Below are 27087 nucleotides of genomic sequence, written 5' to 3' on the forward strand. Positions count from 1 at the left end.
TTTGCTGCAAAGTATGGAAAGGAAGATTGCTGCATCATAAAAATAAAATGCAGATTCCTCAAACCACAAGCTGTGTCACATATTTAAAATATTCTATGACAGGGGGAATTACAGATGAGGTTTAAGAGAAATTAATCAATCCAGGTTTTAAACATTACATGTTTTACCATATATTTCCTTTTAATTATGAACTTTAGCATACATATAATATATGAAAATGTACAATTTAAAACTACAAATGCTGATACACCAACATCCAGGTTAAGAAATAAACTCTTACCACATCTCACAAGCCTCTGGTGTGCTCCTTCCCACTGTTCTCCTCTTTGGGAGACAAAATCACAGCTCTCTCATCTCCCAAGAACTGACCACTATTTTGAATTGAGTTCATCAATCCCTTGTTGAATTACTAGCAGGAATAGTGGACATTCTTGACTTGTTCTTAAGTGTAAATACCTCTATTGTCTCCCCATTAAACAAGATACTGGCTGATTAGGGTATGCAAGTACAATTCATCATTTTATGAAAGTATCCTTCAATGTCTATTGCGTATTTTAATCATGAGTGACTACTGAATTTTGTCAAAGCCTTTTTCAGTATCTATGAAAAAAATCATATGCTTTATTTTCTTAGACTTATTAACATGGTATACGATAAGTTTTCTAATATTAAACCAACTTTGCATTCCTGGAATACACCTTACTTGGTGGGTTTATGTTTTTCATAGCATGGTGTTGGATATGCTTTTGTAATTGGGCCATGAACACTTAAGAGGAGTATGTATTCTCTCTTCTCAGAGTGTGGACTTTGATATGTAAACTGTAAGATTTACCCTACTAATTATGTTGTTTAGATCTCCATCTCCTTACTAATTTTCTGCCCACTTTATTTGCTTTATATTGAATAGTATATAAAAATTTATTCATGTATTCCTATCTGTCTTTATGTATCTCCTATAGTTTTTGCTTCATGAAAGTATTTGTTATGCTATTTGGTATATAATATCATAACTATTTATATATTCTTTGTGGATTAGGGCTTTTACTATTAAAAATATCCCCTTTGTTATGTTCAGTTCTTTGGGACTTAAGAGATAAAAACTTTAAAAGATATTTGTATTACTTTCCTGATAACTGCTCCCATCCTCAATGCCTATGATGACCATTCCATAACATATTGTAAGCAGTCTTCATCAGGATTTATTCTGACTGGGGGCCTATCAAAAGCTATGATATACCTGCTGCATGCCATTCCCAGTCCAAAAAGAAAAAGCGGCAACTGGATTATTATTCTTAGTATTTATCCTTATGTACATTGTGTTATTTGCTTTTTAAAAATTTACCAACAAAACTGATTGCCAGATAATCTGCATGCCCAGTAGATCTAAATTAAAATAGAACACTAATTCATAAGAGCATTTTATTATATTTAGTTTAGAATAGGTAGCTCTTTTAAAAGAACTTATTAACTATTACCTAGCTGTAAACAGGAATGAGAAAAATCTCTCCAAATTGATATGGAGTGATTTCTAGAATGAATTGATAAGAAGCAAAGCTCCCCAAAGCAGTTAGGTATACTTACTACCTTTATGCAAGAAAAAGGAGGATATATGCATATTTGCTTATTTGTGCACAAGAAATACATAACCTAGAAACAAAAGGAACTGGTTATCCACAGGAGGTAATAAAAATAGGGTAGAAAGTAGGAGTAATGGGAATAGGGTAGTAGGAATGAAAGAAGTAATACTTCTCGGCAGCTTTGGAAAACCATCTAGCAATTCTTCAAACAAACATGATGGCTCAGTGAGTAAAAGAATCTGCCTCCAATGCAGGAGACACAGGAGATGCAGGTTCGATCCCTGGGTTGGGAAGATCCCCTGGAGAAAGAAAATGGCAACCCACTCCAGTATTGTTGCCTGAAGAATCCATGGACAGAGGAGCCTGGTGGACTACAGTCCAAAGAGTCACAAAGAGCTGGACATGACAATATAAGTGTGCACACACACGGCATATGACTTAGCAATTCCACAACTAGGCATATACCCAAGAGAAATGAAAACATATACACACAAAAGCTCACAAATGTTTGCAGCAGCATTATTTATAATAGCCAAAAAGTGGAAACAAGTAAATTACCATCAACAGACAAGTGGATAAGTAAAATGTGGTGTATTTTCAATAGAATATTTTATCCAGTCACAGAAAGGAATGAAATACTACTCATACATGTTCATCAGGAATGAATCTTGAAAACATTATGCTCAGTGAAAGAGGCCAGTCACAAAGACCACATATTATATGATTTCATTCATATGAAATGGCTGAAGAGGACATCTGTAGACACAGGAATTAGGTGATCAGTTGGTTGTCTAGGGTTGAGGGATACAGCAATGACAGCTAAAGGGCATGGGGTTTCTTTCTGAAATGAAGAAGTGTTTTTAAATTGACTGTGGTGATGGTGTACATGTCTGTGAATCTACTGAAAAACCACTGAAATGTACACTTTAAATGGATGAAATATATGGTATGTGAACTGTAGCTCAAAAAAGCTGTTTTTTAGAAAAGCCCTTGGTCCTTCATTTTTGACTGGCTTCTCTTGCACACTCTTACACTACTGACATCTGCTGGTTATTTTTTAAAAATACATGTTAAAACAATCAATGTCTTTAATTTTATTTATAAAGAAGCAAATACTGAGACAATGCAAAGAGAAAATTTGAGGATATCTCTATCCTTTTAAAAATACCATCCCAAATATGATCAGGTTCTCTGAAATAGCTATTTATCCCTGGAAAAAATAGGATTTTTGAATTAAATGTTTGTAAAAGGCATTTGGACATTTTTGAGATAATCAAGGAAATGGGAATAGGGATTTGCTATTAGATGACAATGAAGAATTATTGATAATTTTTCTAGTTGTGATTACTGTTGTCCAGTTTTATTAAGTTCTTGTTTTCTAGATATATATATACACACACACACACACACACACACACACATATATATATATATACACACACACACACACAGAAGTGTTTTAGGAATTAAATGCCTCAATATTAGGGATATGCTTTAAAGACACTACAACAGAAAACAGATGGTAAAAGTAAATATGGCAAAATATTGGTAATTCTCAAAGCTGAGGGATAGATAAATGGCGGGGGGGGGAGACTTTTCCCTCTCTTTGAGGATATATTTGAGGTTTAAAAAAAAGAGAGGGCTGTTACACTTTGAGACTAAAGGACATACAAACCACTCTGAATTCTTCTAAAGACAAGGTAGAAAATAAAGAGAGGTAACAATTAACGAGGAGTTTGCAAATTGTAGGCAACAAAAAATGTTTAAGCCTGTTAAAAGAAGGCATTTCTTCAAATCTTACCCACATCATACCACATCATATTACATGTCAGCAATAATATATGACATTCATACTCAAAACTGTTCAAATACAGGCAGGAATCCTTTTAAAAGCATGTATTTTATAGCACCACACTGAAATCATTTTTACGTCATTGAAATACTCACCCTTTGAGACTTGGCTCCTTTAAAGAGAGAGGAGTACACCTTCTTCTTCGGCTTGGCAGCTCTGAAGATAGGTCTTCTACCTTGTTTTCAAATTTAGCAGTGGTATTTGAAACAAAACTGGTATTTGTCAAGTCTTGTAGCATTCTAACACCTGAAAAGAGTATTGTTTTCAAAAATATTTTTAATAGTATAGAGATATTGAAATATATATAGGATATTTACTGGTTTATAAATGATTGGTATCAAATGTTTCAATTTAATCAAGTTATAACTTTGAATTTTATTAAAGTAGCACTGAAATTATCTGTAAATCAGTTTTTTTTCCTAACAATAATGAGAGGAAGAGACTTACCATCTAAAACAAACTATCAAAGTAGTAGCCTGTAATATTTTTATACTAAAATCATTTAGGCTGATAGAAATTCTTTATGATTCAATTTGATGTTAATGACTGCTCACACTATGAAAGGCAACATGAGAAACAGGTGAAAGACAGCTTACCAATCTCTACAATGTCCTGCAACTCGAGACCTTTGCACTTCTTTTGCATCAGTATTCCTTTTACCTCGAACAGTCTTATCCATAAAAATCCTAGTGTTCTACATACATCTATTGAAATGTTACACTTCTGGTAGAAAAATTTAATTGATATGGGAATTGTCCAATATAGCAACATTTCCAATAACAAAAGTCAAAGGGAAAGTTGCTCAGTCATGTCCAACTCTTTGTGACCCCATGGAATTCTCCAGGCCAGAATACTGGAGTGGGTAGCCTTTCCCTTCTCCAGGGTATCTTCCCAACCCAGGGATGGAACCCAGGTCTCCCGCCTTGCGGGCAGATTATTTACCAGCTGAGCCATGAAGGAAGACCAAGAATACTGGAGTGGCTAGCCTATCCCTTCTCCAGAATTTCCGAACCCAGAAATCAAACTAGGGTCTCCTGATTTGCAGGCAGATTCTTTACAAAATGAGCTATCAAGGAAGTCCTTAGTAACAAAAAAAATGTTAAGAGGAAAAAGTGAGGTAAGTAATGTTATATATAGTGTGATTTCAAATATATATTTTAAAATGCATAGATTCAAGTCTGCATGCATATGGCAAAATGTTGACTGCAGTTCTTCTGGGTGATGGTTTTTCCTCCTATTTTCTGATTCTCTACTTTCAATTTTCTGCAATGAGCATTATTTTAATAACTGGAGAAAATAAGAAACACTAAACCTAAAAATCCTATCTATCCTTTTAGGTCCTAAAGTGCTATGTATTTGATGACGCCTCTACAGGTTTCTCTAGCCAAAACTATTCCCCATCATTACATCCCTTCATATGTGTGCTTTTATTAAAGCATTTGCCATGTTTAAACACTGTACTTTTCCATACATGGATGAGGAAAGGGAGCTGGTATTCTTAATTTTTAATCCTCTAAAACACCTAAATTTTTTTTTTTTTTGGCTTTACCCAGTGCCATGCAAGATAGGTCCCTGACTGGAGATGAAACCTGTGCACCCTGCAGTGGAATCTTAACCACCAGACCACCAGTAAAGTCCCTAGAATAATGTTTTGATAATACTAAATGTATGCTGTTGGAGACAGTCCCATCCTTAAGAAATTTGCAACTGTCTTTGGTAAGATCAAACTAGGGCAGTTCATTATTGTTGTTGTTCAGTTGCTAAGTCGTGTCCAATTCTTTATGACCCCATGGACTGCAGCACACCAGGCTCCTCAGTCCTCCATTATCTCCTGGAGTTTGCTCAACTGGCTAAGATGGTAAAGAATCTGCCTGCAATGCAGGAGACTGGGGTTTGATCTCTGGGTTGGGAAGATCCCCTGCAGAAGGAAATGGCAACCCACTCCAATATTCCTGCCTGGAGAATTCCATGGACAGAGAAGGCTGGTGCGCTATAGTCCATGGGGTTGGACACGACTGATTGACTAACATATAGCAGGTATATATATATATATATATATATATCCATTGAGTTGATGATGGTGTCTAACCATCTTATCCTCTGCTGCCACATTTAAAACACTCAATTTCCTTCAAAAATATGAAAACGGAAATCATCTGCCCAATGTCATCATCAGACAACTTTGTGCTAAAGGCCAAATACATGAATGTCCAAGCTACTCTCATTGTTACCTTCTTAAAGTATTAAGCATTCTTTAAATTCCTCCATATTGCTTCTATAGATCAGGCTACATAGTTATACATTATTTTAAAATTCCATAAAAATCAGTTATAATAGGAAATGCTTTACTGGCTAAATGAATATATATATAATTTTAAAACTTCATCACTCTGGGTATGGACCTACCTATTTCTGATCTTTGTGGTCTTTGGTCGACTTTAAATTTCATGTCTTTCATCTTCTCATGTACCTCATCACTTACTTGAAAGATGGGTGAGCTCTCTGGGGCAAAATTTTCTTTCAGATTTTTATTAGAAGAAATACTCAAAGGTACTGAACCCTCAAGAACACTGTTACGGGAGGAATCTTGTCTGCTAGGTGAATACATTTGAGATAAAGGTATCAACATTTTTGTGTAAAAGTCTGGTTTAATTTTGACAGTTTCCACATTTTCCAACTTTTTTCCCTTAACAGTGTACTCAGGTTCAACTGGCACTTCCTGAATGGTGTCGGACATCATCTCCACTAGTTCATGACTATCCAGAGAAGGGTCTTCGAACGTCTTCCTTTTCTTTGATTTGGATGTCATCTTATTTACTTTTTTGACCTGGCACTCTCCTTCCTTCGTCACCTCCACAAAGTGGCTCTTTCTCTTTCTATTCAGAGTTTTAGTGCTTAGCTTCGGACTCCTATGTGGTTCCATGTGGTTTCCAGTGTCAGAATCTGCCTCATCAGTAATATGTTTTAAACCTAGATCTAAGACAGACATCTGTGAAGAACCTGTCAACTGCAAAACAGGCATGTTGTCACTTTTTGCCAAAATGTTCTTTGCCTTGTCTGATTCTTTCCCATGCTTTTTAATTGGTTTATAAGGATTTGAAATTTCATCACAATTTTCTTTCTCATCACTGTTGATTTCCATACAGTATCCACTAACAGCTTGGCCTTCAGGTCTTTGTTTATTTATTTTAAAATCAAGATTTTTTGTGTAGCTTTCTTGGCCATGCACATCTTTATCATTATCCTCATATATCTGGCACATTTCAGAAATTATTTCTGTCTTCCGATTTACTTTCTGCTTCTGCTTAAGGTTCTTATTTATTTTTGATTCATTCTGCCGAGTAGGTTGCTTATCAGTGACATGCTTTGTCAAATCCAACATATTCTGGGTCTTATAATCATATAAATGTCCATCATCTTTGGTGGAAAGATAAATTGTCTGAAATTCATGTGTGACTTTTAGGTTTTCAGCAATGGTTTCTTCATTATTTGGGGTTAGGGAGAAGTCACCTTTTTCTGGGTCACATATACCTTTATTGTTAAACTCATTTTTTCTGTTTATTTCCAAAATTATTTCTGTCTTCCGACTTACTTTCTGCCTGGGTCTCTTATTTATTTTTGATTCCTTTTGCTTCCCAGTATCAGTAACACACTTTTTCACCCCTAAAAGGTTTTGAGTCTCATAATCACATAGGTTCCTATTAACTCCGGGGGAAGGGTCAACTATCTGAAACTCATTTGTGTCTTCCAGGTTTTCAGGGATGATTTCCTTATCTTTTTGGATTAGAGAAAGTAAGTTACCTTTTTCTGGGTCATGCCTGCCTTTGTCATCACTCATATATATTTGGTTGACTTCAGAAATGATTTTTGTCTTCCGACATACCTTGTGCCTAAGCTTATCTATTTTTGATTCATTCTGACAAGCAGGTTGTATATCATGAACATTCATTTTCAGCCCCAAAACATTCTGAGTGTCATAATCATATAGGTCTCTACTGTCTTTGGAAGAAAGAGTGGGTGTCTGAAACTCATGTGTATCCAGTGGATTTTCAGGGATGATTTCTTTACCCTTTTCTGGGCAATACTCACTTGGGTTATCTAAATGATTCACTGTGGAAATTATTTCTGTCTTCCGATTTACTTTCTGCCTAAGAGTCTTATTAATTCTTGATTCATTTTGCTGCACAGGGTATGCGTAGGTGATCTGCTTTTGCAAACCCAACACATTCTGGGTTTCACAATCACACAGGTTTCCATTATTGACAGTGGAAAGAACAGATTTCTGAAACTCATTTGAAACATCTAGGTTTCTAGAGATGGTTTCTTTATCCTCTTGGGTTTGGAAGGAAAAGTTACCTTTTTCTGGGCCTTGCACATCTTTAGTATTATCCCCAAGTATTTGGTTCATTTTAGAAATTATTTCTGTTTTCCGATTTATTTTCTGCCAAACTTTATTTATTTTTGATTCATTTTGCTGAGTGGGTTGTGTATCAGTGACATGCTTTTTCAAATCAAACATATTTTGGGTCTCATCATCACATAACTTTGGATTACCTTTGTTGGAAAGATAAGCTGTTTGAAATTCATTTGTGACACCTAGGTTTTCAGAGGTGGTTTCTTGAACCTTTTGGTTTGGGAATAAGTTATCTTTTTCTAACGTATGAATCACAAATGTCTGTCTAGAAGCTTTACTCTTCTTACAAGTTAGAGAACTCGGACACAAATCAAATTTACTATCCTGTGGGAATTTATCTGAACTTTGGGAGAAAGAATATGTTTCCTCTTGCTCATCTGTTACATGAATTCTTTTCTTCTTTTGGTTACACTGCATACTTTGTTTGTCACCCTGATCAAAGCCATTAGGAAGGGTTATTTTCTTCCACGTGTTCAACTGAGTCAACTGTTCAGTACTGAAGATAAAATTTGGATCTCTTGAATCCCCTTCACCATCTAGGTCAACAGATCTATCTTCTGGTCCACTTTCAATTTTTTCCTCAATATTCGCACCTGAACAATTTTTAAATTGTCTCTTTGATCTTTCTCTCTTTTTTTCAGAGCTTGGATCTTTCACTTTTCTGAAAGTTTTCATTCCACAATCATCTGGATTTTTCTTTCTTTTCTTCTTAGTGCCTGTTGAAACTGTAATAATTTTGCTGACTTCACTAGCAGTTAAATCCATGTCATCATCATACACAGTTTTCTGCAACTGAAAGTCATTACCCTGAAGTGGATTCATGCCTTTTGTAGGAGGTTCACTTGCAGACTCAGATGAGGCAGGAAGGCACAATATGTTTCTCTGCATTGTATTTGTTTCATTAGTGTAATCTTTTATTTCATTATTCCAATTTAATATTGGACTTGAAACCTGTTGTTGATCTAAATCTGTTACACAGGGAGTGTCTGCAGGGTTATCTGACTCCCAAGATGAAACACGTTTTTTCCTTTTAGTCACATTACTAGGAGATGACTTCTCTTTTTTGTGGCTGATCGCCTGGGCATTTTTCTTCTCACTTGTTAGAGAGCTCCTAGAACTTTGGTCTGAGTGGGAATGGTTTTCTGTAAAATAAAGAGAAACAAAATTCAGAAATAAGTAGTAACAAGTAATTTATTACTTTCAGAGAAAGGATTTCTAACAATGCATTCTGTTTAGATAATTTACATTATGAAGAATCTATGCTGATAAAAAATAAAGTAGAACCGACTGGAGTAAGCATAAGTCAGGTTTTACATTTCTATCTACAGAAAATATGTACTGGGAATTCACTCTGCCTTGGCCTCAAGTGTAGAGTGGAGAATAGCCAGCAGTAAAACTATGAACATTAATGTAAGTTTCTAAGTGGGAGGAGGCCAGCAAATGAACCCAAATAATAGTGATAACTCTAATAAGGCTTATTGTCAAAATGTTATTAGCAAGCAGCTAAAATTTATAAAATTATATACACACACTCAGATACATTTTTAGAATGGAAAATAATTCAAACTCCAAATTCAATATAGTTATGGTTCAATATGCCAATCTGAAATTCTTTGTCAAATATATAACCCAGACTACATCACAGGATTATTATTTTACAAACCATAAAAATATGTGTCACCATTTTTTCTTGCTCAACCATTACCCAGGCTCAAGTTTTTGGTTTACCAGTACTGGTTATGATCTTGAAAAAGTCACTACACCTATCTAAAGTCTCAATTTTCATATCTATGAAAAGGAAAGGATGTAACTAAATAACATACTTTTAATTCATAAGCTAAGATACCACAAAAAGCTCTTTAGGGCAGCTCATTTCTAAATACTGTTTCCAAAGTAATAGTATTAGCCACTGTGGACCTCACATTTGTCAGCATTTACTTTTAAATTAAGTTTTTCACCAGAAATTTTAAATGGTATACATTAGTAAATCTGTAACATAAGAAATCTAACTTATTGACTGTTTATACATGATAGCCCTCAAGAAGAAAATCTCATGAATGTTAACTATTTAATCGGAGAAGGCAATGACAACCCACTCCAGTACTTTTGCCTGGAAAATCCCATGGATGGAGGAGCCTGGTGGGGTGCAGTCCATGGGGTCGCTAAGAGTCAGACATGACTGAGCTACTTCACTTTCACTTTTCACTTTCATGCATTGAAGAAGGAAATGGCAACCCACTCCAGTGTTCTTGCCTGGAGAATCCCAGGGACGGAGGGAGACTGGTGAGCTGCCGTCTATGGGGTTGCAGAGTTGGACACAACTGAAGCGACTTAGCAGCAGCAGCAGCAACTATTTAATACTGATACTCAAGATGAACTTTAAAAATATCTCACCTTTGGGAAGTGTATCAACAATAGAAGAAACATGTTCTGAATCATTTACACTACAAACATTCTGATCATTTTCCTTAACAAATAGCAATCTCAAATTATTCTGAGTTGATACTGGTTTTGCTGATACCAAAGAGGGACTATCAGGTGATGTCTTTGATATGGTGATGTCATCACACTGTATTTTCTCTTTATCTTCATCATCATCATCATTTGAAGTTAATGGAACCCTAAGGGCAAGTAAGAATGAATGGGTAATTTTGTATTTTATAAGAATTATTTAGAAAATTACATGGATAGTTGTTTCTACATTCCACTTATTTAAGAGCCAACCACAAACCCACCCTGGTACCATATTGCATTCAATGAAGGCAATTATAGGAAGGAAACAGGTAGTTTCTAATAGAACAGAACTTGGAATAAAACAGGAATGCTTCTTATCCTCTTTTCTCCAGTGGTTCCAAAAGGAGATAAATGATATAATCCCTGGTTGAGCTATTAGGATAATAATACTAATGAAATGAATAAAGTTCAAACATACTTACAAATATTCATGTATAATATTTATAATTTTCCTGTAATTAATTCTATGGAAAACCCCGAACTCTTCCTATACAATCGTATGTAAAGTTTTGTGTGCTGTAAAATTTGCTGTTTCCAAAAGGTATCCATGTAAACTAAAGCCATATTCCTAGAGTAATTAAATCTATGGAGGGAAAAATACAGAAAGCTACAGAAATAATTAGACAAAATGTTTCGAATTCAAAGAATAAAGAGTGTGTGCGTGTATGCATGCTACGTCCCTTCAGTTGCGTCTGACTCTTTGCAATCCTATGCACTGTAGCTTGCCAGGTTTCTCTGTCCACAGCATTCTCCAGGCAAAAATCCTGGGGTGGGTTGCCATGCCCTCCTCCAGATGCAGGGATCAAACCTGTGTCTCTTATGTCTCCAGCCTTGACCAGCAGGTTCTTTACCACTAGCACCACCTGGGAAGCCCCAATTAGACAAAATGACTGTTTCGAATTCAAAGAATAAAGAGTAATAGACTCCAACGATAAAGATTTTGCCTTATATGCCAAATTATAGGTATTTAAAAATTACTGATGATGATAAAATAAATAGAAAATATTTGTTAAATATTTAAAGGCAACTATTAATAGAATAACCATTAGGAGGAAATGTCTATATCACTTAAAGAAACAAGTTAGTAAAAATAAACAGAGGAGAGGTTCTGCTTCAGGTAATGGCCAAATAGTTACTATTGAATCAACCTTATCAAACATAAAAGCTATAAATTCTAGAAGAAATTTAAAAAACTACCCAAAGTCACTGGAGAGTCTATAAAAAGCAACTAGATACAGAAGATGTTGGCACTTGGAAAAAGAACAAGCTTCCCACTCTTTACAAACCTCAGTCAGTGCCACATTTTCTACAAGTTAAAATCTAGTTTTGTTAGTATTAGTTCAAGGTCAGAATTCAGGACAACTACAACTGCTGTAAAGTGTGTGTGATGAGAAAAATAACAGGACAAGTGGAGAGGGGAGTCCCAAATTTTGTGCAAATAGATATACATATATAAATTGGATTCATCCAAAGATATCATTAAGAGAGTAAGGAGGCAAGCCACAGGGTAAAAAACATTTGAAATGCAGAAAGGATTTACATATGGTGTATAGAAAGATTACAAACCTATATTAAAAAAAAAAAAGATAACCTGATAGAAAGAAAACAAACATATAAACAGATGCTTAACTTCATTAATTATCAGGGAAATTAAAACTTCAGTGTAATACCTATAACACTCCCCACATGACTAAAATGAAAAAGATGGACAATAACAAGTGTTGTTGGAGACATGTAACAATAAAAATTTTCATATATTGCTGCTAGAAATAAAATTGGTATAATCCCTATAGAAAACTGTTTAACAGATCATTCCAAAGCCAAATATATAAAAACCCAGCAATTCTAAATATATACCTAAAAAATATATACATATATTAATCAAAAGGCAGAAACACAGCAGAATTACTTATAAGAGACCAAAACTAACAATAATAAAAAAGAACCAGAAGGATGAAAACATTATGGAAAAATCATGCAGTGGCACACTACACAGCAATAAGAAAGACTGATCTACAACTATATAGGACAATATGGATGAATCTCACAAACACAATGCTGAGCTAAAGAAGTCGGAGATAAAAATCATACATCCTGTATGATTTCATTATATGAAATTCAAAGCTAGGCAAAATTAATTATCTACAATGTAAAAAGTCAGTATAATATTTATCCTTGGGTGGGTAGTGAGTAGTGATTGGCAAGGGGCACAGGGATATCTGAGGTATTGGCAATATTCTGTTTCTTGGTCTGAGTATTGGTTATACCATAGTATTCACTGTGAACATTCACCATTCTCTGAAGATTTTTGCACTTTTTAAAAATATATATTATACTTCAAACAAAAGCTTACTTAAAAAAAAATAAAAATTTTCTGGAGGGAAAGTTAACGCTTAATTCATAAATTTATGTGAAATAATGTAAGTATAATAACAGTCAAGATTTTCTTGAAAAAGAACTGCGTACCTACAAGACAATAAAAACCATTTAAAAACTAAATTAATTAAAATGTACAGGTGCAGTGTGGCACCAGTACAAAACAGAGAGAACAATGGCACAAACTGGAATGAATAGAAAATGATACGATATAAGCATTTTTTTTTTTTACTATGGTACAGATACCACTTCAATACATAGGTGCATTTACTTGTACACTTGAATAAATACATTAAACCTGTAATTTATGTAACAGAAGAGCACTGTTTAAAAGAGACAAGACCATCCTGATCAATGCTATTAACTCACTGAGTCATTTAAACTCTCTGGACCTCAATAACTGTCTTTAAAAGTGATAGGTTTAAAATAGGGTATTTACTAAGATAGTGAAAAGTGAAAGTGTTTGTCACTCAGTCGTATCCAACTCTGTGATCCCATGGACTGTAGCCCCTCTAGGCTCCTCTGTCCATGGAATTCTCCAGGCAAGGATACTAAGATTATAATCAAATTATTCAAGAAATGGGAATTTTGATCAGGTAAATAGTAATGATGATAGTTAAAGTCTGAGTAGTATGCAAGATAGTAAAGGTAGAAATAGTTATCAGATATATCCAACAAAAAACATGAGGCCAGTGGTGACCTGGAGGAAAAGAAGAAACTGAAGAATAGCAGGGTTCCATAGATGACCAAATACAACCTACTGTAGCAAGATACCACAGACCATCTCATTTCTGCCTTAACAGGCAACCTGAACATCGTATGACACATATAGACAATGACTGTTACATGAAAATCTAAGTACTCTCAAACACTGAATTCAAACCCATGTAACTCAAGGTGTACCTGTGCCACTGTCTTCTCCAGAAACTATGGGAAAGCTGAACATTATTTCAAAGTTTAAAACTGAATTCTATTAGATGATATCTTCAATGTCTTTCACTGGTACAATATTGATGAATATGTCATTATTATTTTTAAATGTTTTTCTGTTTCAAGGAAGCAGACCAAATAAAAACTACTCAAAGTCCAATTCAGGCAGAAGTGTGCAAGTCAATATTTAAACAAGTTGTGAAACAATTACCTTGCAAATGGAAGACGTGTCAATTTGCATTGTTTACTAACCCGTTTCTTCTTGCTACTTGGCAGTAGAAAGGGACTCTGATGGAACTATTTTTGAAAAGAACAAAGAAAATGAAAATGAATGAAATTTCTAATCTCATTAAACCATGTTTGTCATTAAAGTACCAAATTATACAAGGATATTAATAGTAATGGAACAATTCTTGTGTTCAGCCTTCAATAGTTTAACGAGAATAATAAGATGATAACATTAAACACTGCTGCTGCTGCTGCTGCTAAGTCACTTCATCGTGTCCAACTCTGTGCAACCCCACAGACGGCAGCCCACCAGGCCCCCCCATCCCTGGGATTCTCCAGGCAAGAACACTGGAGTGGGTTGCCATTTCCTTCTCCAATGCATGAAAGTAAAAAATGAAAGTGAAGTCGCTCAGTCGTGTCCGACTCTTCGCGACCCCATGGACTGCAGCCTACCAGGCTCCTCCGCCCATGGGATTTTCCAGGCAAGAGTACTGGAATGGGGTGCGATTGCCTTCTCTGAACATTGAACACAGTTCATCCTTAATCATGCCATACAAAGATAATCACTACTAATATTTTGGTATATAACCTCCCAAACTTTATTCTATGCCTATGAATAAATATACACGTGTATACCCATGCATACACAATATTTCTACATATTCAGTTAATCCTTGAACGACATGGGGCTCTAGGATCTACCTCTACTTTTTTCCCTAAGAGTTTTTCAATTGTGTCTATCTTCTAAAATAATACCAATTCTTCTCTAATTAGAAATACTACTTTTCTACTAATATCTTTTATGTTTTTGAGTTTGTTTAATCCTGTGTTCCACTGAGCTGTCTAGTCTTGTGTTACTTTTAATCAATAGTTAATTTTTACACAAGAATTTTAATAACCAATTATATCAAATAACAGTCTGCTGTTAGCCAAGTAAAATTAGCATTATCTTCATTCCTTTGTACAAAGTTTAAGATACGAACCTACCTTGATGCTATGTAACTTATCTCAATTATCTTCAGTAATGTTAAAAAATATTACACTATTTAGCATAAATTCTACTTACCTCAGAAAGAGCACTCATTTCAATTGCAGTTATCAAGTTATTGTTCATGAGTGCTTCTATTTCTATAAGCTTCTTATTCTGAAATAAGGAAAGACTTTTTTAATTACTTAAAATTTTGAGTTTACTTTATTTTTATGAATACCATCAGTTGAAAAGACTTAAAAAATACTGAGATCACATTGAGCTAAAAAGGTGTTACACTGTATAGTTCAAATAGACACAGACACATACATACAGACACACACATATATTTTGAATGCTTTTGAGCTATCAACTATAAATTTTCCTTTTTTTTGGCCATACCACATGGAATGTGGGATCTTAATTTTCTGACCAGGGATCGAACTCACACCCCCTGCATTGGAAGTGTGGCGTCTTAACCAATGGACCACCAGGGAAGTCCCTTCTTACATTTTTCAATCTTCTCATAATATATCATGTGGCAAGTGACCACAGGCTGTCAGTCATAGGAATTTCAACTCCAATAAGCATAGTAAGTCATCTTTCCATTTTCCATTAATTTCTACTCACTATGGAGTTAAGAGTTACAGTTGTAACCTAGTTGAGCACTGGCTCTTACTGCCCTATCTGTGGACAGAGTTGGAATTCGGAAGAAAAAACAATGACTACAATCTTCATTCTACTGATACTTGGCTTGTAGCCAGTGGAAAGTTGCCATTGAGGGAACACACTCAAGAGAACTTCCCTCCTTTCAATTCACTGGAGAAAACATGCCAATATTTTTCTTTTTCCTTTTTTTAATTTTTAAAAATTTACTTATTTTTAACTGAAGGATAATTACTTTATATATTGCATTGATCCAATCTTCTTAAAATATATTAATGTATCAAGTTTTGCTTATGATAAGCAATCAAATGTTGATCAAGGTATTACACTAGTTTGCAGAGCAGCAAGTACACGTTCAGAATGTAGATTCAAGACACCTATTTCACTACCCATTAACAATTTGTCCATTAACATAGCACAATCTTTCAATAATTTTTTTACACTAATTACAGATTAAAAACACATTTTTGGAGCTTCTATAATAATACAGTTTCAGAATTCAAACACAATATAGTTTCCATACCAAATTATTTAGCTTTAGACGAAGAAACATGTTCTCAAAATTCAGTTTATCCACTTCTTTTTGCAACAGCATCTTTTCAGTTGTAATTCTGCGAGAATTCTCTCTCTCTCTACTAAGAGCCAAAGCTAATGCCCTGTTGTTATGCTTTAAAGAAATTTTGAAAATAGAAGAATTGTCTGTAAAAAAAAAATTGTAAGAGTTAATACTGAACATCTTAATGCATTTTCATATTTCTTAATGAAACTATTTTGAACAAAACTGATTTCACTTTGTAAATTTTAGCTGAAGGTACAGAGAATGACAACACAGATGCAGTTTTGAAAATAAATGTACCCAGAATTTGGAACTGAAGAAATAAAAGCTAGATACAAGATGAATAAAAGTTGAGAGAAATGCAGAATGTTTGTGAATAGAGTCAGGAGTAAGAGGACTCTAGTACAGACACAGTGCTGTGTGTGCTGTGCTTAGCTGTGCAGTTGTGTCCGACTCTTTTTGACCCCATGGACTGTAGCTCACCAGGCTCCTCTGTCCATGAGGATTCTCCAGGAAAGAATACTGGAGTAGGTGGCTATGCCCTTCTGTAGGGAATCTTCCCAACCCATATATCAAACCCAGGTCTCCCGCATTGCAGACAGATCCTTTACTGACTGAGCCACCAGGGAAGCCCAAGAATCCTGGAGTGGGTAGTCTATCCCATCTCCAGGGGAACTTCCCAACCCAGGAATTGAACCGGGGTCTCCTGCATTGCAGGCGGATTCTTTACCAGCTGAGTTACCAGGGAAGCCCACAGACACAGTATTCCAGCATTCCAGATAATTAGATCAGTCACAAAAACTAAATCTTGTTACTTGTTCCTCTACCTTCCTTCCTGTCTTTGACGAGGAGGTAGGACAGAGAAGCTGTAACTAAAGATGTCCCAGAGAAATTAGGGGATCTGTGAAATTAGGCCTATCTGTGAAAATTTTAGAGTCAGTTTCTATGGCTCCAGAACTGAACACACTAACGCTCCCAAAGTCCATTTTTCAAAACCTCTAGTGAAAGGGAGCATACTTACTGTAATGTTGGACAGATTATCTAAATCCTGTGGGACCTTCTAGCTCCACCCCAAATACCCTCTTATTTCTATGCATCTATTGCAACCTGTACTTGATCCCCTCTCTTTACAAGCACTATGTAAATATAATTTAATTTAGAATGCTTTCCTGTTTTTAGCAAAGAAATTTAATTGTGAATTCCTTAGTAAAGCTCACCTTACACATAGTGTTCCCTTAGTACACCTAAAGCATAATTATATTGTCACAATTTTGATTTACATGCCACTATTCTCACACAGTAAAGCATCTGTCTGCAATGCAGGAGACCCGGGTTTGATCCCTGGGTTGGGAAGGTCCCCTGGAGAAGGAAATGGCACCCCACTCCAGTATTCTTGCCTGGAAAATCCCATGGACGGCGGAGCCTGGTAGGCTACCGTTAGGACATGACTGAGCAACTTCACTTTCACTTTCATTCAATAACATATCTCACTAATGACAGCCACCTTTGACATATCAAAGGGCGATAAGACTAGAACCAGTTCAGGACTTGTAGAAGCTAAAGGATAATAACATTTTGCTGTTACATTCCTCAAACTCAGTGTATTCCTTCATAACAGTGGGTGTGCAGTGGTCCTGTCAAAGAGAACAGGAAACTGCCAGTACAGAAAGTGGGTTGATACAAAGGATGGTCCTAGAGACCTTGGAAGGATCAAAACTATGAGTTAAAGATACTCAGGAGGCTTGGCTATTTCACAAGGCACAATTACCTCCTACATGTGCTACAGCAGCAGGAATCCTCCCCCAATTAGGCTAAAATGAAGATGAATCATTGAGATAATTTTCTGAAGTAATGCAAATTTATCTGGGGGAACCTTCCTCACCTTCTTTTTTTGCCTTCCAACATCTTAGCTCCAGAATCCATGAAACCCCATCTCCAAAGTGCTCAGTGCCCTCATGATGAGCTTTGGTTATATAAAATCACCCACTATAGCACACTATATAGTCCAGCCACCCCTAGATTACCCAGCATCCAAATGCTACAACATATCAGGACAATCCATCACTTTTCTCAAGTTCTTTTTCAGAAATGTCACTTTGGTATTTTCTTTGCAGTGTAGGAGGTAACTGCCTTGGGCCACCCATCCCCCAGCCTCACTGCTGAAAATTCAGCTGTCATGACTGATAGTAAACCATCATAAGCACCCCCAAATAAAAGGAGTTGAAAGAGACAGGAAGGATTGAATAGAGAAGGTATCATTTAATACAATAGTCATTTTCTATATTTGATAAAGTACCAAATACTATATCAATTCTCCAGAAAAAATTAAAAATATGAGCATACTTTAAGACAAATGACACTTACTTATTATTTTTGTTTTTATTTTTGAAGCAAGAGAAACATTTAACTTAGTAGTCTTTGAAATTCTTCTGTCTTTCACATGTTTCTTAATTCCTGAGGTAAAAAGTGAATTGGTTTCCATTGCTGGGTACTCCATCACTGAAGTAAAAAAAGAAAGAAAGCAGAAAATTATAGTATTAATTAATAAAGGGAAAAAGAGCAACTGATAAATACACTCTAAGAAGTAAATTATGACTTAAATAATATGCTTTGTACATAAAGTGAAAGTGAAAGTGAAGTCGCTCAGTTGTGTCCGACTCTTTGTGACCCCATGGACTGTAGCCTACTACACTCCTCCGTCCAGGCAAGTACTGGATTTTCCAGGCAAGAGTACTGGAGTACTTATGCATGGGTTGCCATGCATAAGTGTTTGCAGAACCCTTCATATAAAATCTGAAAGTATGAATGTAATCAAAAAGGGTTTAAAAGTAGAATCCTAAAAAGGTAAATGACTTTTTTTTTTCACTCAAACCTATATCATTATGTCTGCCTGCCAGGAGCTAAGATAAGCACTGGATACAGAAAACAGGATCAGGCTGCATAGGAATGCAGAGTTATAGAACGTGGGCACAGACTACACTGTGATGCAAAATAAGAAGTGTAAACTTGGAGTTATTAACAGAAGAGATATACCTAAACCTATGGGGACTGTTCCCACTTCATCCTCAGATATGCATTCCATTTTCTGCAGCCTTTACAACAAAACTCCTTTAAAAAAAAAAAAAAGTATCTATAGTCAGTTTCCAATCTTCTTGTAACTCTACTTCATTCAGGCTTTTACTCTATTCCAACAAAATGACATTTGTCAAGGTTTCTCATGACCTTCATACTGCTAACCTAATGGTCAGTTCTCAATCCTCACCTAATTTAACAGCAGCATTAAATGTGGTTAATTTATCCTTCCTCCTCAAAAATGATATCTTATTGGCTACCAGAACACCACAAACTCCTGTTATTTTTTTCCCTCTAGCTAACTAGCTGCTTCTTCTTAGTCTCTTGATGGAATTCCAGTTGAGCTCTTTCAAATCCTGAAAGATGATGCTGTGAAAGTGCTGCACTCAATATGTCAGCAAATTTGGAAAACTCAGCAGTGGCCACAGGACTGGAAAAGGTCAGTTTTCATTCCAATCCCAAAGAAAGGCAATGCCAAAGAATGCTCAAACTACCGCACAATTGCACTCATCTTACAGGCCAGTAAAGTAATGCTCAAAATTCTCCAAGCCAGGCTACAGCAATACATGAACTGTGAACTTCCTGATGTTCAAGCTGGTTTTAGAAAAGGCAGAGGAACCAGAGATCAAATTGCCAACATCCGCTGGATCATGGAAAAAGCAAGAGAGTTCCAGAAAAACATCTATTTCTGCTTTACTGACTATGCCAAAGCCTTTGACTGTGTGGATCACAATAAACTGTGGAAAATTCTGAAAGAGATGGGAATACCAGACCACTTGACCTGCCTCTTGAGAAATCTGTATGCAGGTCAGGAAGCAACAGTTAGAACTGGACATGGAACAACAGACTGGTTCCTAATAGGAAAAGGAGTACATCAAGGCTGTATATTGTCACCCTGCTTATTTAACTTATATGCAGAGTACATAATGAGAAATGCTGGGCTGGAAGAAACACAAGCTGGAATCAAGATTGCCGGGAGAAATATCAATAACCTCAGACATGCAGATGACACCACCCTCATGGCAGAAAGTGAAGAGGAACTAAAAAGCCTCTTGATGAAAGTGAAAGTGGAGAGTGAAAAAGTTGGCTTAAAGCTCAACATTCAGAAAAAGAAAATCATGGCATCTGGTCCCATCACTTCATGGGAAATAGATGGAGAAACAGTGGAAACAGTGTCAGACTTTACTTTTTTGGGCTCCAAAATCACTGCAGATGGTGACTGCAGCCATGAAATTAAAAGACATTTACTCCTTGGAAGAAAAGTTATGACCAACCTAGATAGCATATTCAAAAGCAGAGACATTACTTTGCCAACAAAGGTCCGTCTAGTCAAGGCTATGGTTTTTCCTGTGGTCATGTGTGGATGTGAGTTGGACTGTGAAGAAAGCTGAGCACCGAAGAATTGATGCTTTTGAACCGTGGTGTTGGAGAAGACTCTTGAGAGTCCCCTGGACTGCAAGGACATCCAACCAGTCCATTCTGAAGGAGATCAGCCCTGGGATTTCTTTGGAAGGAATAATGCTGAAGCTGAAACTCCAGTACTTTGGCCACCTCATGCGAAGAGTTGACTCATTGGAAAAGACTCTGATGCTGGGAGGGATTGGGGGCAGGAGGAGAAGGCGACGACAGAGGATGAGATGGCTGGATGGCATCACTGACTCGATGGACGTGAGTCTCAGTGAACTCCAGGAGTTGGTGACGGACAGGGAGGCCTGGCGTGCTGCGATTCATGGGGTCGCAAAGAGTGGGACACAACTGAGTGACTGAACTGAACTGAACTGAAGCTATAATAGGTTCTCTTCTTGGATTTCTTTACGTACCCTCACTCTTCCAGTGAATTCATAGTCATGGTTTAAAATACCACCTAGATGTCAAGAACTTCAAAATTTATGTCCTCTGTCTGGAACTCTTTCCTAAACTTCCCTGGATTCATATCATTATCTACTCTACAACTCCACTTGGATAACTAAAACAGCATATCAAACTTGGCCTGCCCAAGCCTGCTCCACTCAGAGCCTTCCCCATTTCAACTCTGTCCTTCCAGTTGCTTTGGTCAAAAATCCCCCACATCCCAATCTACCTTCACAATTCATTTAGACTCTGACTACTTTTAAGTATCTCCACTGCTATCAACCTAGACTCAGGCACTAACATGTCTCACCTGAATTATTTCAATAGCTTCTTTCCAACCCTACTTCTACTCCTGCCCTCACTACAGTTTATTAATCTATAGAATCTAAAACTCTCCACCATCTACTCTTCTTCCCATTTCTATAATTTAAACTCCTCTTTTTCTCCCCCTTGTCCATTCTTCTCAAGCCACAGTGGCCACCAATATCTAACTGCTACTAGTATATGTCTGGTATTCTTCAGCTTCAGGTCTTCTGTACTGAAGTACCCATTCTAGGGAGACTTACCATACAGAGACTGAGGTACAGTCATTCCTTGGTACCTGCAGGGTACTTGTTCCAGGACCCCACAGATACCAAAATCCATAATGCTCAAGTTCCTTATATAAAATGGCATAATATTTACATATGACCTACATTAATCCTTCTGTATAGTTTATATTATCTTTATATTACTTATAATACCTAATACACTGTAAATAGTAGTAAATGCTATGTAAATAGTTGCTCCTTTGCCCTTGGACGTGGAGTATCTCCTCAAAGTCACTCCAGGACCAGTGCAGCGGCCGCTCCAGCGCCGCTCCACATCCAAGGGCAAAGGAGAAGCCCCAGCAAGATGGTAGGAGGGGTGAAATTGCATTTAGAATCAAACCCCATACCCGCCAGAGGGCTCAAACCTTGTGTACACCAGGACCCAGAGACCCCACAGAGACTGAGACAGAACTGTGTTTGAGTGTCTCCTGCAGAGGTACGGGTCAGCAGTGGACTGCTGCTGGGGCAGGGGCTCTGGGTGCAGCCGACCTGGGTATGGCATAAGCCCTCTTGGAGGAGGTCACCATTAACCCCACCATAGAGCCACCAGAACTTACATAGGACTGGGGAAACAGACTCTTGGAGAGCACAAACAACCCTGTGCATACCAGGACCCAGGAGAAAGAGGCAGTGACCCCACAGGAGACTGACCCAGACTTGCCCATGAGTGTCCAGGAGTCTCCAACAGAGGTGTAGGTCAATGGTGGCCTGCTGCAGGGTCGGGGGCACTGAGTACAGCAGTGACTGCATGGGACCTTTTGAAGGAGGTCACCATTATCTTCATTACCTCCACCATAGTTTGGCCTCAGGTCAAATAAGAGGTAGGGAACACAGCCCAGTCCCTCAATTGAAAATTGGATTAAAGATTTACTGAGCATGGCCCCACAACATTAGAACAAGACCTAGTTTCCCCATCAGTCAGTCACTCCCATCAGAAAGCTGCCATAAGCCTTTCATCCTTCTTCATCAGAGGGCAGACAGAATGAAAACCATAATCACAGAAAACTAAACAATCTGATCACATGGACCACAGTCTTGTCTAACTCAATGAAACTGTGAGCCGTGCCATGTAGGGCCACCCAAGATGGACGGGTCATGGTGGAGAGATCTGATAAAACGTGGTCCACTGGAGAAAGCAATGGCAAACCACTTCAGTATTCTTGCCTTGAGAACCCCATGAACAGTATAAAAAGGCAAAAAAATAGGACACTGAAAGATGAATTCCCCAGGTCGGTAGGTGCCCAATATGCTACTGGAGATCAGTGGAGAAATAATACCAGAAAGAATGAAGAGACAGAACCAAAGCAAAAACAACACCCAGTTGTGGATGTGACTGGAGATGGAAGTAAAGCCCAATGCTGTAAAGAGCAATATTGCATAGAAACCTGGAATGTTAGGTCCAAGAATCAAGGCAAATTGGAAGTGGTCAAACAGGAGATGGCAGGAGTGAACGCTGACATTTTAGGAGTCAGTGAACTAAAATGGACTGGAGTGGGTGAATTTAACTCAGATGACCATTATATCTACCACTGTGGGCAAGAATCCCTTAGAAGAAATGGAGTAGCCCTCATACCTTCATAGTCAACAAAACAGTATGAAATGCAGTCCTTGGATGCAATCTCAAAAATGACAAAATGATCTCTGTTTATTTCCAAGGCAAACCATTAAAAATCACCGTAATCCAAGTCTATGCACCAACCAGTAATGCTGAAGAAGCTGAAGTTGAACGATTCTGTGATGACCTTCAAGATCTTCTAGAACTAACTCCCAAAAAAGATGTCCTCTTCATTATAGGGGACTAGAATGCAAGTAGAAAGTCAAGAGATACCTGGAGTAATAGGCAAATTTGGCCTTGGAGTACAGAATGAAGCAGGGCAAAGGCTAATAGAGTTTTACCAAGAGAACGCACTGGTCATAGCAAACACCCTCTTCCAACAACACAAGAGAAGACTCAACACATGGACATCACCAGATGGTCAACACTGAAATCAGACTGATTATATTTGCAGCCAAAGATGAAGAAGCTCTATAGTGTCAGCAAAAACAAGACTGGGAGCTGAATGTGGCTCAGTTCATGAACTCCTTATTGCCAAATTCAGAATTAAATTGAAGAAAGAAGGGAAAACCACTAGACCATTCAGGTATGACCTAAATCAAATCCCTTACGATTATACAGTGGAAGTGACAAATCAATTTAAGGGATTAGATCTGACAGACAGAATGCGTGAAGAACTATGGACAGAGGTTCGTTGATATTGTACAGGAGGCAGTGATTGAGACCATCCCCAAGAAAAAGAAATGAAAAAGGCAAAATGGTTGTCTGAGGAGGTCTTACAAATAGCCGAGAAAAGAAGAGAAGTGAAAGGCAAAGGAGAAAAGGAAAGATATACCCATCTGAATGCAGAGTTCCAAAGAAAAGCAAGGAGAGATAAGAAAGCCTTCCTCAGTGACCAAAGCAAATAAATAGAGGAAAACAATAGAATGGGAAAGCCCAGGGGTCTCTTCAAGAAAATTAGAGATACCAAGGGAACATTTCATGCAAAGTTGGGCACAATAAAGGACAAAAATGGTATGGGCCTAACGGAAGCAGACGATACTAAGAAGAGGTGACAAGAGTACACAGAAGAATTATACAAAAAAAGATCTTTATGACCCAGATAATCATGATGGTGTGATCACTCACCTAGAGCCAGACATCCTGGAATGTGAAGTTAAGTGGGCCTTAGGAAGTGTCACTATGAACAAAGCTAGTGATGAAATTCCAGCTGAGCTATTTCAAATCCTAAAAGATGATGCTGTGAAAGTACTGCACTCAGTATGCCAGCAAATTTGGAAAACTCAGCAGTGGCCACTGGACTGGAAAAGGTCAGTTTTCATTCCAATCCCAAAGAAAGGCAATGCCAAAGAATGCTCAACCTACAGCACAATTGCATTCATCTCACAGGCTAGCAAAGTAATGCTCACAATTCTCCAAGCCAGGCTTCAACAGTACTTCATCCGAGAACTTCCTGATGTTCAATCAAGCTGGATTTAGAAAAGGCAGAGGAACCAGAGATCAAAATGCCAATATCTGCTGGATCATCAAAAAAGCAAGAGAGTTCCAGAAAAACATCTTATTTCTGCTTTATTGACCACACCAAAGCCTTTGACTGTGTGGATCACAACAGACTATGGAAAATTCTTAAAGAGATGGGAATACCAGACCACCTTACCTGCCTCCTGAGAAATGTGTGTGCAGGTCAAGAAGCAACAGTTAGAACCAGACATGGAACAACAGACTGGTTCCAGACTGGGAAAGGAGTACGTCAAGGCTGTATATTGTCACCCTGCTTATTTAACTTATATGCAGAGTACATCATGAGAAATGCTGGGCTGGATGAAACACAAGATGGAATCAAGACTGTCAGGAGAAATAGCAATAACCTCAACTATGCAGATAACACCCTTCTTATGGCAGAAAGTGAAGAACTAAAGAGCCTCTTGACAAAAGTGAAAGAGGAGAGTGAAAAAGTTAGTTTAAAACTCAACATTTAAAAAACTAAGATCATGCATCCAGTCGCATCACTTCATGGCAAATAGATGGGGAAACAATGGAAACAGTGACAAACTATTTTTGGGCTCCAAAATCACTGCAGGTGGTGACTGCAGCCATGAAATTAAAAGACGCTTGCTCCTTGGAAGAAAAGTTATGACCAACCTAGATAGCATATTAAAAAGCAGAGACATTACTTTGCTGACAAAGGTCCGTCCAGTCAAAGCTATGGTTTTTCCAGTAGTCATGTATGGATGTGAGAGTTGGACTATTAAAGAAAGCTGAGCGCCAAAGAATTAATGCTTCTGAACTGTGGTGTTGGAGAAGTCCCTTGGACTGCAAGGCGATCAAACCAGTCAATCCTAAAGGAAATCAGTCCTTAATATTCATTGGAAGGACTGATGCTGAAGCTGAAGATTCAATACTTTGGCCTCCTGATGCAAAGAACTGACTCCTTGGAAAAGACCCTGATGCTGGGAAAGATTGAGGGCAGGAGGAGAAGGGGACAACAGAGGATGAGATGGTTGGATGGCATCACCGACTAGACAGACATGAGTTTGAGCAAGCTCTGGGAATTGGTAATGGATAGTGAAGCCTGGTGTGCTGCACTCCATGGGGTCACAAAGAATCGGACACCACTGAACGACTGAACTGAACTGAAATAGTTGATCAGCAATTGGCAAAATCAAACTTTGCTTTTAGGAACTCTCTGGAATTTTCCCCAATTTTTTCTTCACTGATTCAGTTGGTTGAATGAGCAGATTCAGAACCAAGATGGATCACCGACTGTATTATAAAATAGTGGTTAGACGGTTTCCAGTTCTGACATTTAGTGCCCCAGTTCTAATATTTCATTGCTATGTGATTCTAGCATCTCCAAGTCTCAATTTCCAGACTTAGACAATTATTTAAAAAATATAAATAAGGGCATCTCACTGTAAGCACTTAATGAGCCAATGCGTATACAGTGCCTAGTACTGGACATAGCACAAAGCTCTCACCAACATGACCTATGTATTACTACTCTGCTTGCATCTCGGCTATCTTTAAAGCAGAGCTACTCGGTTCCACACCCAATTCTCATGAGTTGAATTCCTCATGTAGAAAATTCACAGTCCATACTGCCTAGCGAAATCCTACCTGTATGTCAAGACCCTACATACAGTTCTAAGAAGTTCAAGTTCTAAGCTCTTCCCAGTCTTCGCCTTCAGTCAGCCTCCCTTCTAAACGAGCGCTCCAAAGGAGAGGGTCCTCCGAGATCCCGGGTAAGCAGTCTCTTAACAGTCATTCAGCCTATTTACTGAGAGCTCACAGTGAACCAGATATTGTTCTAAAAGCAGTAGTCAAAAAGACAGAAATCCCTTCCTGCCAAGAACTGGCCTGGCGGCTCGCCTCCTCACAGAACAGAGCGCTCAAACTCCCAGGACAAGAGGCAGCGACTCAGATACGACCCAGCGCCATTGCCAAGAAGCCCCTCGGAGACCAAGCTGAAGTCGCGGATCCGGAGACCGGAGTGGGCGGGGCCGTGGGCGGCTAGGCTGACCAGAGACCTCGGACGGCAGCGCACAGTGGTTCGGCTCGGGAAAGGCATGGATACCGCCAGACGAGGGGACCCACACCAAATGTCATAGGTCACTGACTTACCGCTTTTTCAGGGTCGGGGGAACCAGCACCCAGCTCCGGGAGCCCGGCGTTCGCGGCCAGAGCTTGGGTTTAAACTCTGTAACCGTTAGCGTTCCCCGCACCAGCCAATCAGGTCCTGAGAAGGAGGCGCAAAGCAACTTGGTTACCAGGAAGTGGGAAGTGAAAGGGGTGGGACCTCGCCGTGAGCGACGGAAGGGGTCGTGGCCAGGCAAGCCAGGGCCCACCCAGCCTGAGTGCAAAGGGCTTCCTTAGACTTTGAGCTGGTACTGTTCGCTGTCTCCTAATGCGTTTAAGAAAAAGGAAACTCCCCTTTGACAA

The 27087-nt window shown here is 38.0% G+C and overlaps 1 protein-coding gene across 3 annotated transcripts in view; it reads right to left on the reverse strand.

Moving 5' to 3' along the window:
* SGO2 (shugoshin 2) overlaps positions 1–26875 on the reverse strand; it is a 28799-nt gene extending 1924 nt beyond the window's left edge. The window contains exons 1-8 of one of the 3 annotated variants that reach the window (XM_086346718.1): positions 26770–26875; positions 18445–18579; positions 16048–16223; positions 14958–15035; positions 13875–13960; positions 10238–10464; positions 5836–8985; positions 3525–3675 (exon numbers count right to left, since the gene is read on the reverse strand). In XM_086346718.1, coding sequence (XP_086202844.1) covers positions 3525–3675; positions 5836–8985; positions 10238–10464; positions 13875–13960; positions 14958–15035; positions 16048–16223; positions 18445–18577 — 4001 coding nt within the window. In that variant the 5' untranslated portion in view covers positions 18578–18579; positions 26770–26875. Of the gene's footprint in view, positions 1–3524; positions 3676–5835; positions 8986–10237; positions 11221–13874; positions 13961–14957; positions 15036–16047; positions 16224–18444; positions 18580–26769 lie in introns of all 3 variants that reach the window. The other 2 variants (XM_086346722.1, XM_086346733.1) reach the window with 2 other exon arrangements.
* Positions 26876–27087: the final 212 nt, after the last annotated feature.

Source organism: Bos grunniens, chromosome 2 (assembly GCF_055505025.1).
Source record: "Bos grunniens cultivar Pamir isolate PY7600 chromosome 2, Bosgru_T2T1.0, whole genome shotgun sequence".
Classification (NCBI taxonomy): domain Eukaryota; kingdom Metazoa; phylum Chordata; class Mammalia; order Artiodactyla; family Bovidae; genus Bos; species Bos grunniens.